Source organism: Acipenser ruthenus, chromosome 40, assembly GCF_902713425.1.
Source record: "Acipenser ruthenus chromosome 40, fAciRut3.2 maternal haplotype, whole genome shotgun sequence".
NCBI classification, from domain to species: Eukaryota; Metazoa; Chordata; class Actinopteri; order Acipenseriformes; family Acipenseridae; genus Acipenser; species Acipenser ruthenus.
The window spans coordinates 6,558,433-6,571,506 of record NC_081228.1 but is presented as its reverse complement, the minus strand read 5'-3'; the positions used below and the strand labels follow the sequence as shown (position 1 = coordinate 6,571,506).

The 13,074-nt window shown below is 47.7% G+C and overlaps 1 protein-coding gene across 6 annotated transcripts in view; it reads left to right on the top strand.

The window, feature by feature from the left end:
* Positions 1-13,074, top strand: part of LOC117966657 (amyloid beta precursor like protein 2-like) — a 45,817-nt gene extending 32,743 nt beyond the window's left edge. Inside the window, exons 4-18 of one of the 6 annotated variants that reach the window (XM_059010391.1) lie at positions 74-186; positions 594-826; positions 1,266-1,462; positions 3,253-3,420; positions 3,860-3,990; positions 4,528-4,602; positions 4,977-5,135; positions 5,360-5,488; positions 6,653-6,752; positions 7,083-7,256; positions 7,492-7,515; positions 8,579-8,661; positions 9,329-9,403; positions 10,994-11,146; positions 11,407-13,074. In XM_059010391.1, the coding sequence (XP_058866374.1) occupies positions 74-186; positions 594-826; positions 1,266-1,462; positions 3,253-3,420; positions 3,860-3,990; positions 4,528-4,602; positions 4,977-5,135; positions 5,360-5,488; positions 6,653-6,752; positions 7,083-7,256; positions 7,492-7,515; positions 8,579-8,661; positions 9,329-9,403; positions 10,994-11,146; positions 11,407-11,508 (1,916 nt within the window). In that variant the 3' untranslated portion in view covers positions 11,509-13,074. The remainder of the gene's footprint in view (positions 1-73; positions 187-593; positions 827-1,265; positions 1,463-3,252; positions 3,421-3,859; positions 3,991-4,527; positions 4,603-4,976; positions 5,136-5,359; positions 5,489-6,652; positions 6,753-7,082; positions 7,257-7,491; positions 7,516-8,578; positions 8,662-9,328; positions 9,404-10,993; positions 11,147-11,406) is intronic. The other 5 variants (XM_059010395.1, XM_059010392.1, XM_059010393.1 and 2 more) reach the window with 5 other exon arrangements.

The window sequence follows — 13,074 nt, the reverse complement described above, 5'->3', positions numbered from 1 at the left end:
TGTCAGTCTTATTCCCATCCCTGGTATGGCTATCCTCACACCCCCCCTAATAGCTCCTCTCTCCTGTTTGCAGTCGGTGAGTTTGTGAGCGACGTGTTGCTGGTTCCTGAAAAGTGCAAGTTCTTCCACAAGGAGAGGATGGACGTGTGCGAGAGTCACCAGCACTGGCACGGAGTGGCCAAGGAGGTGAGGCAGCGCACTGCAGAACACAGCGAGAGCCGCACACCGTGAGCATGTGACAGCAAAGCCTTGTGCATTCCAGAGTCTAACGCAGATCCTTACCAGAAAAGAACAGTCGAATAATAACGGAACAGCAATCCTAATCGCGGAAGATCATAAGTATGATCGAGGTGTGATTTAATGAAAAACAAACCCAAACGACGATGCCGTATTTTCTAAACTTAATGCAAAAACTTCAAACAGCGCTGTGAAAAAATGAGAGTAAACAAATGGGCTTTAAATGAAACGGTAATTTTTAATAAACAATCATAAAAGTGAAGAGTGCCCCGTTCTGTAAATCCATTTGAAAGGGCTGGTTAAGGCTGTGTGAGTCGGGAGGTCTCCAGTGTTGTAACACTGTGCCCTCGCTGCAGGCCTGCTCCAGCGACTTGATGATCCTGCACAGCTACGGCATGCTGCTGCCCTGCGGCATCGACAACTTCCACGGCACAGAGTACGTGTGCTGCCCTCAGAACAGGCTGGGAGACGAGCCCAGCCTGCCCCGAGAGAGCCCTGCCCAGGAGGAGGGGGAGGAGGAGGGGAGGGATGATGACGAGGAGGAAGATGATGATGATGAGGAGGAGGAAGAGGATTTCATGGCTAAGAGGTAACGTGTGGAGATTAAAATGAGATTAAAAGGACTATTTGAATAGTGTTATAGTACAGCAGGGATGGAAACTCCTGGTGCAGAACAGCTTCACCCATTCCAGGTTTTAATGCTAGCTTGATTAGCCACAGTATACAGGTAAGTCTTATTTCCATCCCTGTGTTGTGTTGACCTCATATTGTGATGTGTGGCATTTTGCCTCTGCTTTTAAAAATGACAGATGCTACACTGACAAGTCATCAGTATTGGACTAATGGGGAAAAGTAAAGCAATGGCAATATCGAATGTATTTTTGGTAATGTGTCTTCATCCTTCAGTCCCGAGCTTGCCAGTATATGGATTCAATCGTTTTTCATAGAATTGTCTGCATGCGGTTTGCAATGTTTTTGTGACCTGCACACTGCATCTCAATCCTAACCCGCCTGTTTGTGTCGCTCAGTGAGGTGCCCACAGAGACGGAGCGTGACGAGGGAGAGGAAGGTGCGAGGGACGAGCCTCAGGAAGAGCAGGAGGAGGAAGAGGAGGATCTGGACTATGTGTACGAGGACGAGGAAGAGGAGGACTACAGAGACACAGAGGAACGCAAGACCACACAGGACAGGAGCCCCACAGACAAGGAGTCCCAGGATCTCAAGGGTATGTGTGAGGGCAGACCTGGGCAGGGCATGGGCAGTGACGGGGGTATGCGAGAGGGCATGGGCAGTGACGGGGGTATGCGAGAGGGCATGGCTGATGACAGGGGTATGTGAGGCTCAGGTCTGACACCATTTCACCAGCCCTCGTCATCTTGGACTTTCCAACAGCAAATCACCATTGAAAGAGGCTTTCAAGGAGTCTGCTGTTGGATTCCTCGGTTCACCCTTCCCTTCCAGTCCCAGAGCACCCCATATATTTATTCTAGTGGTTTGGTGCTCATCTAATTTCTGTATCTAACTTCCATATAAAAAGTCAATGTGAACTGTGGCGGGCTGGGACTAGCAGGCCACCCCTGTTGCACGTTACAGTGGTGCAGTCCAGTGCATGCTTCATTCCCTGTTAGGCAGGGCTTACTATGTGAGCCACGGGGGGGGGGGGTCGATGGTGGGGGGGGGGGGGTGGGGGTCGGTGGGGGGTGGGTGGGGTTTGGGGTCGGGGGGGGGGGGGGTGGTGGTTTGGAATATTGCTTATTCAGCTGCATGATCCATTTCACTTTTGCTGAATGTGAATATTAGCCATTGATCTAGGGCTGCAACGAAGGGTACATTTTGACCTGCGAAGGTTCAGAACATGTTAGCAAAGGAAGGCTCGGACCATCTATGGTACTCATTTGCATAATGTACCGGTAGCGTTGTCGTAGCTACTTGTTTGTATTTGATTTAAACAAGTTATCCAAAGCAGGCTATCCGTCAGTCACATTTCACTGCTACTAAAAATATTAATAAAAATAATATGAACTTGCGCTTGTCAAGTGACCTCAGGGACTGGACGTGCCTCCATGACACGAGTCGCTTGCACAGTTTGCATTCAGCTTTCTTTTTTGCTTGTCTGGGCATTTAACAAAAAAAATCCCAAACAAAGGGGTTTCGAGACATTTCTTTCAGTACAGCTTACGCTGTACAACGCTTTGCAGTCGAGATGGAGAATGAAGAAATGAAAGGTTTGCCTCTGGATAACACGAGCTGGAGCGGGGAGGGGCGGACGGTGCTCAGTTTTCTAAATTATTAGTGCTAGCGTATATTTTGTAGGTTTCAAACCTATTCTGCCATCACACTTCGTACACTGTCTTGTACACGAGATATTCAGCACATATTTTACTGAAGCAATATAACCGCTATAGGCACCCCCCAGTGCTTTGGATACGATACCCTGCTCCATACACAGCAGAGGCACCATGTAGAGCTGCCATGTGTAGTGATTTGGTAGTGCATTTTAATACAACTTAAGTACTATGCGTTATACAAATCAAAAGCTGGAATGTTGCATGCGAGCGACATTTAATGTGTGCTTTATAGCATTAATTACGGGTTCTGTTAACAGAGAGAAAAAACTAAACATACTTGACCAGCCTTGGAAGGGTTAAAACTACCATGTAATTCCTGGCCAGCGAACGAACCTTCCAACACAGCCCCACATTGATCTGATCTTATCTTTTTTATGTTTTATTGTTTACTGTTTGCAGTGTGATTAACTGCGTGTTCTATCTATTTACTGTTGCAGGTTTTATTATTATTATTATTATTATTATTATTATTATTATTATTATTATTGTTAATAGTCCGTATAATCAGCTGATCATGTTACAAATAGCTTGTTACTATTAGCTGTTCTTGGTATGGTCAGCTGCTTGTTAGATCTATGATTTGCTTCCGTTCGTTGGAGAGTGCTCTGTCCCCTGTCCTGTGCTGCTCCTGGTGGTTGCAGCCTGCTCTAACAGTCTCCCCTCACAGCTGTCTGCTCTCTGGACGCTGAGACCGGGCCGTGCCGCGCCATGATGCCTCGCTGGTACTTCGACCTTGACGCCCGGAGGTGCGTGCGATTCGTCTACGGGGGCTGCGCCGGCAACCGCAACAATTTTGAGTCTGAGGAGTACTGCATGGCCGTGTGCAAGCACATGAGTAAGTGGGGCCCGGCCCGGCCCGCCGGTTCTGCATTCTGTGTTCTGAAGTTCTGGATCGCTTCACTGTCCTCGCTTGCACTCTGTCTCGTCTCGTCTCGTCCCGTCCTCGCTGCAGGCCGACACGAAACTGTCCTGCTCTCGTCCTCTCGACTTCGTCCTTCTGTCCATGTCCGTTTCAGCGTCTGCTTTGGTGTCTCTCACTGGGTCTCTCTCTCTCTCTCTCTCTCTCTCTCTCTCTCTCTCTCTCTCTCTCTCTCTCTCTCTCTCTCTCTGCGTCTGTTTCGTTGCTCCTTACTAGACTAGAAGCCATTTTTGTGTGTCTCTTCCTGCTGTGGTTCCTCTTGTCGTGTTGGCTGGCTGGCTGGCTGGCTGGCTGGCTGGCTGTCTGTCTGTCTGTCTTTCCCCGGGCTGACCACGTGTCTGTCTTGCGCCCGCAGTCCCCCCCACCCCCCAGCCCACGGACGACGTGGACGTGTACTTCGAGACCCCGGCCGATGAGAACGAGCACGCCCGCTTCCAGAGAGCCAAGGAGCAGCTGGAGGTGCGCCACCGGAACCGCATGGAGAGGGTACGTCTCTGTCTGTCTGTGACCTTGTGGTAGGTGTGTCTGGCTGTCTCTCTGTCTGTGCCTGTGGCTGTCAGGCAGATTGTGTCTGTCTGTGTGTTAATTGCATGTAGAGGTAGGTCTGTCTTGGTTGGTTCTCCTCGTGGAGGATTGTGCCTCTGTCTGGTTATGCCGTGCAGTTATTTTTCCACATGAAGCTCAGTAGGATGTGAAATTCTATTGCTGCAGTAAGTGAGAAACGTGGCTGTGTCAGCAGTCAGTGCATCAGGGCTGCTATCTGACGGAGCACCCAAAACAACCCTGTGGTTTGTAGGAGGCACCTCTCCTGCATCGTGGGAAGGGATCTGTACAAGGTTAGAAGCTGCTGATAAGAATGGAACAAAGAACAAACCCTGTGTCTTTGTAGACGAACAGGATTGTACCACTTGCTGTGTGGGGAGGGGGGGTGGGGGTGACACTGCAGTGTTAAAAGTCCCGCTGTTGTAGTGAATGGTATAGCTGGGTTGAGGCTTTGGACTCAATGTTTTTGTTTCTCTGCAGGTGAGGAAGGAGTGGGAGGAGGCTGAGAGACAAGCCAAGAACCTACCCAAGGCTGAGAGGCAGACCCTCATCCAGGTATAGGACACTGTCCAAGCGTCCCTCCTGTCTGTCCACAGTGCTTCTAGGACACATGGTGTAGGACAGGATGTGTCCACTGCAGTTCAGTTCTGTCTGTCCTGTACCCATGTCTGTATTGTCTCCGCCTCCTGTTTTTCCTACTTCCTATCTCACATTCTCTCCTTCCTTTTGCTCTCCCCTCTCATCCCTCGCTCGCTCGCTCTCGCTCCCGCTCTCCTCTAACCCTCTCATTGTCTTTCTCTCTCTCTCTTCTCTCTCATCCCCCCTCGCTCTCTCGCTCTTCTCTAACCCTCTCATTGTTTCTCTCTCTCTCTCTCTCTCTCTCCCTCTCTCCCTCTCTAACCCCCTCCTCTCCTCCTCTCTCCTGGCAGCACTTCCAGACGATGGTGGAGTCTCTGGAGCAGGAGGCTGCCAGTGAGAAGCAGCAGCTGGTGGAGACGCACCTGGCGCGGGTTGAAGCCATGCTGAACGATCGGCGCCGCCTGGCTCTGGAGAACTACCTGGCAGCGCTGCAGGCCGACCCGCCCAGGGTGAGTCCAGCACACACAAACTCACAAACATGAGAATCATTTACAATTAGGGATGGAAGTAAGCGGTGTCCCTCATTCCAGGTTTAATATAGATTTCAATTATTTAACAAGCAACTTGCATCTGTGTGAGAAATACAACAGCGACTAGTTGAATGAACCACTAGAATACCCGTGTCTCCCAGTCCCTAACTCTCCTCCTTTCTCTCCTCTCTCTCTCTCTCCAGCCCCATCGTATCCTGCAGGCTCTGAAGAGATACGTCCGTGCTGAGAACAAGGATCGCCAGCACACCTTCCGCCACTACCAGCACCTGCTGGCCGTCGACCCCGAGAAGGCTGAGCAGATGAAGTCTCAGGTGAGGCCAGGCCTCCGCGATATAGTGGGGCAGGAGGGAGCCTCCCTTGCAGAGCAGTGTGAGCCAGTCCAGGTTTTACTCTGTGCTCATGTTGTGTGGAGCTGGAGCTGTGTAAAGGGGTGCAGTGAGTTGACAGTACTTCTGTTTCAGATCAGATACTTCTGTGCGCTTAATTAGCTAGCCCCAAGCTTGTTTCCTATACAAGGTGGTTAATTAGGATCACAGCAAGACCTGGAACGGATCAAGCTGCTCTTCAGTAGGAGTCTTTATTGCCTGGTTTCTAGAAGCTTTTACCAAATCTAGACCTGTCCTCTTTCCCAGCCTACAGATTTTTGTATGTGGAGATATGTGCAAAACGTACAATCTGTTTCAAAGCACAGCTGCAGCAGTTGCCTTGAGGTGGGAGAAATATTAAAAAAAAAAAAAAAAAAAGTTAAATCAGATCAAATATAAAGATCAGATGCCTGGGATTAGAGCAATCCATAGGAGCTCTTTCACCTTGCTGCAGGTCCCAGTTCCTTCAATAAAGCCCTGCAGACTCCATTAACCTTCTCAGCAAAAGGGGCTCCGCAGCACGACTGCACATGCAGCAGCAGCAGCAGGAGGAGGAGGAGGAGGAGGAGGAGGCGGCTGACGTCTGCAGTGCTTTTCAAGCCCACTGCTGCCCTCTGCTGTTGAGCGGTAGATACCGCACTGGCAGGGTGGGAACACACTGCAGTGCTGTACATGCAGCAATCTGCCACAGCGCCCCCTGTCACCATTGCTCGGTACTGCAGATCTCCTCACTGAGTTGGAGATGGAAAAATAATTGTTCGTCTCTCTCGGTCTGCTTTTTTTTTTTTCTTTTCTTTCGGTTTTGCGGTGGCTGGCTTGTCTGATGTAAGCAACGTGACCGATGATGATATCCAACCCACATAAGAGGTGTGGGCTCAAAATCTGTTCATTTCTTGCTCTACGCCCTGTATTGTGATTAGAATATATAAACAGTACAGCACATCATCATGAGTCTTATATTGTGCAGTCTCATACAAAGCTGTATGATGCACTCAGATTGAGACAGCTGTCTCTGATCTAACTGTCGCTCTCTCTCTCTCTCTCTCTCTCTCTCTCTCCTCTCCTCTCTCTCTCTCTCTCTCTCTCTCTCTCTCTCTCTCGTGCTCTCAGGTGATGACGCACCTCCGTGTGATTGAGGAGCGGATGAACCAGAGCCTGTCTCTGCTCTACAAAGTGCCGTACGTGGCAGAGGAGATACAGGGAGAGATTGGTGAGGCCTGCCTGCCTTCCTTCATTGTACAGTAGAAGCCCAAAGTTACACAAGTCTGTAATGTCGCTCCGAAACTTTATTCCCACTAATTTGTGTGTGTGCTGTATTTGTAAACTGACTACGTCTTTAACAAAATAACCAGGAGAGCTGTCTTTTAAACTGTTCAAATGCACAGAGTTGGATCTGAACGTCTCCTGCAGTAGCAAGGAGCCCCTTTTCTGTTCGTAACTTTGAGCTTCTACTGCACGTAACGCAGATAACCGAGCTCTCGGGGGGGGGGGGCCCCCCAGCGTGTTGGAGCCCCAATTTAACTCCCAGTCTGCCCCACAGACGTGCTGCTGCAGGAACAGAGAGCCGATATGGACCAGTTTGTGTCATCGCTGTCGGAGTCCCAGCCAGACGTCACGGTGTCCTCCGAGGAAAGCGATGAGCTTCCGGCCGTGGAGGGCAAACCCTACCGACCGGTCCAGGTCAAGACTATGGGATCCCTGCCCGAACTGGAGGGTGAGTCCCATTGCAGAGACAGCCCCCTGACCCCTGAAAATACTCTTTCAGAATCCAGATGATAAATATTCTTCTTTCATTAGAATCCGCAGCCTCCATTTTAGTGTCTGCACCTGCTTGTACTGAAATGATTACTTTGGGGGAAAAAAGTGGTTTAATTTCTCTCTGCTCTCTCTCTCTCTCTCTCTCTGGTTTTGCTTCTTTCTTTTTCTCTGTGTTGGCGCGCACTCCCCAGATTCACCCAGGGCCATGAAGAAAGGTTGGTTTTTTACGCTGCAGAGTTTCCCATCTGTCCCGAGTCTCTCATTTCCTTGTAGTTCTGTCCCAGCCTCGTCTGGTCTGGCTAGATCTCTCTGTTCTATTCTCATCGTAACGAAGCCTCATTTTAATCCACGCACTGGTCTCATCCGCTCTGTCTAAGCACACCGTTCCTCTTCGATGTTCATGAGCTCTGCATTCTCGGTGTCCTGTAGTCCATACGCTGTCTCCGATCCTCACCTTAGTCATCCCATTCTTCAGCAGTGTCTTCATGTTGATTCACCCTGTGATCCGGCACTGTACACCAGTGCAGATTCACCAACTGTTCTGCCTTTTCTGAATCCTAATAATGAGCCGACTGCCTACTGCAGAATTCATTTAACTTCTAAAGCTGTCAAATTGTCAGTAGCGAGGGCTAATGCGATTATTTAAATGTGTAATAAAAAAAGGCTGCTTAATTATAAAACATATTAAAAACAATATCGAGAAAGTTGACTTCCACTGTGTGCTGTGTTCTCTTACCACCCCAGGGGGTTTATAAATTCCATTCCTATCGCACAGTAGGCTGCACAGGGGCGTGCAAGCGGTTATACAGGGCTTGAAACTCGCACTAGTCCAGAACCCCATCCTGGGTTCAGAACTTCCCTGGTTTTAGATACATTGTTGAAATGACCCGTTTTCAGGAGTTTGTTCAATCAGGCCTCCCTGGTCAATCTGCTCTGAATGAACTGATCGCACATTTCATCCCAGCATGAAGAATTCACACTGTAGTTCAGGAGCTGATGATGCAGCTATAAGGGAGGGACAAGGTGTTTCTTAGCAGCAGCTTCTGGCTCCTGAGTGTTTTGAAATGATTTGATTGAAGATTGAGGAAGCCCAGGGCTGGGTGCCGCGGTGCTAGTGCGAGTTTCACTGCCTGGTATGAAGGGACATCGGAAGCAGTGCATGCTGTCGTGAGCACACCTCCGCCCCCACCCCCTGTGCTCCTGTAGAGAGGCTGAGCCCCAGGCTCTCCTTGCTGGCTCCCTTGTTTATTGAGTAACCTGTCTCTGGTGTTGGTGCAGGTTCTGGGACGGCTGGTCTGGACGGGCTGATCGGAGCGGAGGAGAGGGCGATCAACAGCAAGAACAAGATGAGTGAGAACGTGGTAAGGAAGGGGAGGAGCCTCTGCCCGTGGGGGGGGGGGGCATCTGCCCTGGGGGTGGGGCTGAGAGGAAAGTGAGAGCACTGAAAGAAAAGGAAACTAAAGGTTGGGTTTACAAATCTTCCTCCCCAAATAGCCCGATAGATCCTGATCACACATTTGCCACGGATACCGGCTTGAAAAGAGAGTTTTAGGGAAAGGCTTTTGAAAAAGAAGACGTTAACACACAGTATCGCGAGGCCCAGGAAGAGATCAGTTTTTATACTGAAGCTGTCCCTCTCTTTACACATCACTGAAACTATTAGCAGGGATGGAAGTAATACTCCCATTGCATAGCAGTTCCGTACACACCTGAGCTTCTTAACTACAGGGCTAGTCAAGCAAGTAAAACCTGGAATGGGTGAAACTGCTATGCAATTGGAGTCTTATTTCCATCCCTGTGTTAAGCTCTTTCTTGTAAAGTTACGCGGGTGTTCAGATTAAAAAAAAAGTGACACTACAAAACCACTGAAGAAGAGATCTATTAAATGCTGAATAGTCTGTCTTACATAATATTTCTATGCAGCACTGGCTCTCTATTGGTTACAGCAGAGCCAGTGCAGTCCTCCCCCCTCCCCCTCCAAGGAGAGGGGGCCCGCAGTGTAACCCCCACCCCTGTCTGTGTCGCCAGGTTATTGATGAGACGCTGGATGTTAAAGAGGTCATTTTCAATGCAGAGAGAGTCAGCGGTGTGGATGAGGACTTGGTGAGTACAGTAGCGCCACTTAGTGGACACCTTGGGGGACTGCATCAAAGTGGGGGGAGCAGTGGTTTCAATCAAGGACTGCAAAAGGGGAAAGGACTTGGTGACTGCAAGACAGCCGCTCACAGGGCTCGGTTTGCCCTGTCGTGTGTGTGTTATTATTTCTGTTTTGTTTAGGTTTTATTAATGTGTTCTGTATGCGTACGCTCTGTGTGTGTGTGTGTGTGTGTGTGTGTGTGTGTGTGTATAATGTGTATACTTTGATATACACATGTGATGGATGTTCTTTTTTATATGTATACAGAGATGGAAATAAGACTCCTGTTGCACAGCAGTTTGATCCATTCCTGGTTTCACCAAGTCTTGTTTCTATCCTTGTATGTATACAAAATAATGGATATTTAATTTAATATATATATATATATATATATATATATATATATATATATATATATATATATATATATATATAAATCTCACTTTCTTGCATCTCTCTGTCCTCATCCTTTACCTTAAGTAGTTTTGTGTGTTTGTGTTTTTTTTAAATTTTATTTATTTATTTATTTTATGTTCTTTTCTTAACTCTCTGCTCTCGGGCCAAATATCCGGGACCTGTGAAGCATCATAGAGTCCAAAAGCTTTTCTCTCCTTGATCAAACACTCGGCAGACGAGCCAAATTGGACCAGAACCAAAATACTTGTGACCTGACCAGGGTCCCCTAAATGAGCTCTGTACTCCTCGCCCCCGTCTGTGTCTCTCTCTCTCTGTGTGTGTGTGTGTGTGTGTGTGTGTGTCTCTCTCTCTCTGTCTGTCTCTGTGTGTGTGTGTGTCTCTCTCTCTCTCTCTCTCTCTCTCTCTCTCTCTCTCTCTGTCTCTGTCTCTGTCTCTGTCTGTGTGTGTGTGTGTGTGTGTGTGTGTGTGTGTCTCTCGCGCTCTCTCTCTCTTTGTCTCTGTCTCTGTGTGTGTCTCTCTCTCTGTGTGTGTGTGTGTGTGTGTGTGTGTGTGTGTGTGTCTCTCTCTCTCTCTCTCTCTCTCTCTCTTTGTCTCTCTGTCTCTGTGTGTGTCTCTCTCTCTCTCATAGCCACTCTTCTGGGTCACATGACACTCCAGGTTTTTGTTCCAGACAAGCTTGACCCTTGCTTGCTGGTCTTGACCTTTTCTTTAGAAAAAAACCAAACGGAAAACAACAACGTCATGATCACCTGCAATCCTGGAACGGATTGATATATATTTAGTTTGAATGAATGATGAATGAAGCATCTTTTTAAGGAAGGTGCTGTTTCTATTGGCGACCCGTAAATGTTGCTTTCTCAGTACTAATTTCCATTGCAAACTTACGACTAATAAAACACAGCTCTGTGATGCAATGCACTACATCAGTTATCCAAACTGCAGTGGGCTATACCAGGGGAAAGCAAGGTTGATCTGGAGCTTGCTTGGAACAATCTCTGGACTGTTAAATGCTCCTGAAGCCTGGAGTTGAATGGTCTTGCTCCCATCTCTCCCTGCCTCCCTGTCTGGGTCCCTGGGCTGTGTGTTTTGGGGTTCCTGAGGACTGACGTGCCCTGTTTTATTTTTCACCTCTCCTGCAGGTCTCCTACAGGCCCCTGGGAGAATTTAGCTTCAGCAGCAGTGCCCTGATTGGCCTGCTGGTGATCGCCGTGGCGATCGCTACGGTGATTGTGATCAGCCTGGTGCTGCTGAGGAAGAGGCAGTATGGGACCATCAGTCACGGGATTGTGGAGGTGAGGCAGATCTCTCCTGATTTTAAAAGCACTGACCCGCTTTCATGGATTCCAAAGATTCATGATTTTTAACTGACAATGTGCAGCTGCAACATCTGAAATAGTTACATACCCTGAATTAACGCAGAGGGGTTTGTTTCGGCGCAATCTGAGGAAGAGAAGCGGTAACGTTTTAACAAGGTTCGTTAAGGTAGGAAAAGGAAATCCTGTAACGGGTGTGCTGACTCCTCCCTCTTTCTCCTGCTCCTCTTCTCTGATAGGTGGACCCCATGCTGACCCCTGAAGAGCGTCACCTCAGTAAAATGCAGAACCATGGGTACGAGAACCCCACTTACAAATACCTGGAGCAGATGCAGATCTGAGTGCCCCAGCCACAAGGGGGCGCCCTGGAGGAGAGGGGAGGATATACTACTGACCAATAACAATACTGTTCGCTTCCAGTGGATCACACTCTGCATCCTGGTTCAAGTGTGGCTCATTTTCAAGTAATTATCTAACTACTACAACTGTAGAGCAGACAACTTCAGCTTATTTTATGTACAAAGTGTAACAGTCTTTTAAAGACGAGAGAAGCGAATTAATAATGAGAAGATTCATGATCTTCACGACGTTTGATCTGAGATGTAGTTTTTCCTTTTTAAAAAAATCAGCGAAATACAAATAATTGCTAGTCTTGAAAATGCAGCTTTTTGGTTTTAACGTGATCGCTAAACTACAGCCTGTAATAGTTATTCGAAGATGTCGATTTTTCTCTGTAATAGACTGCTTTTACATGAAGGTTATTTGTACTGATTTTATGTAGTGAAAAAAAAAAAATCATTTTTTTATTTTCTGTTCTATGCTATTATGACAAAGAAAAAATATATATATATTAGTGGGTTTTTTTTCTCTCTCCTCATCCCAATAAACGGCTTCTCTTGAGTTTTAAACGTAGTGATTTAGGCATTGTACAGCAGCCTGGTGATCCTGTGTGGAGGATTCAGCGAGATTTAAACAGGTCTCTGATTCGAAGGATACTTTGGCATTGAGTCCTGATTTGTGCAGTAGACTTCGATTTACCCCCCTTCCCCTCCCTTTACCAGGTTGAGACATCAACCCTCAACACTTAAACACCCCCCTTCCCAAGCAAAGCCTGTCCGTTGTGGCTGGGATTAATTTGAACCCGTTGCTGTGTTTGGCTACTGCCAGCATTCTGGCGTTGCAAATGCCATGGACACATATGTTGCATTACCCCATCCACCCCCACACAGTCAAAGTGGGCTACCTAACGCCCCTGCAAAGGTTACAGGGAGTCTCTGGTTTTATCCCAGATAGAAATGTCTACATTTCAGCTCCTGTAGCATTCTGTAATAACCAGGCATGGAAATCAGCTTTGAATAGGATGTCTGCAGTTCCTGTTGCTTTTGCTTTTGCAAGTACAGTGACACCTTGTGGTTCCTTGAAGGTACTGCGTGCACAGAAAGAAGTTGAGTTGATGGGCTGTTTGAAGTGGGGGAGGGGCAGGTGGGGGCTGTTTGCACAAGTGAACTGGGGGAGGAGGGAGTTCCCTTTTTGAATTGTTATCCTGAACAATTCTTTTAAAAGTTCCCTTTTTAAAGGGAAAGAACCCGAGGAGAGTGCGCTGAATCCTTGTCTACATGGTAATGTGTTTGTATGCCTGTGTGGTTGATGTCATGGCTTTCTATCGAGGTTCTGGTAACCTGTGGCGTAATAATAATACAGTTTTTATTTGTATTTGTTTCCTGTGAAGATTATCTCCTCTGTGTGTTACTGTTCCACTATGCACCAAAACAGCTTCTTTATCCTGTAACTCCTGCTTGATTGCAGAAAGAAAAACATTATAAAAAGGGGGGGATGAAATGAAATTGAAAACAAATTCTAATTAAGGGGAAAAACACATCAATAAACACTACTACTTCCATAGAAAA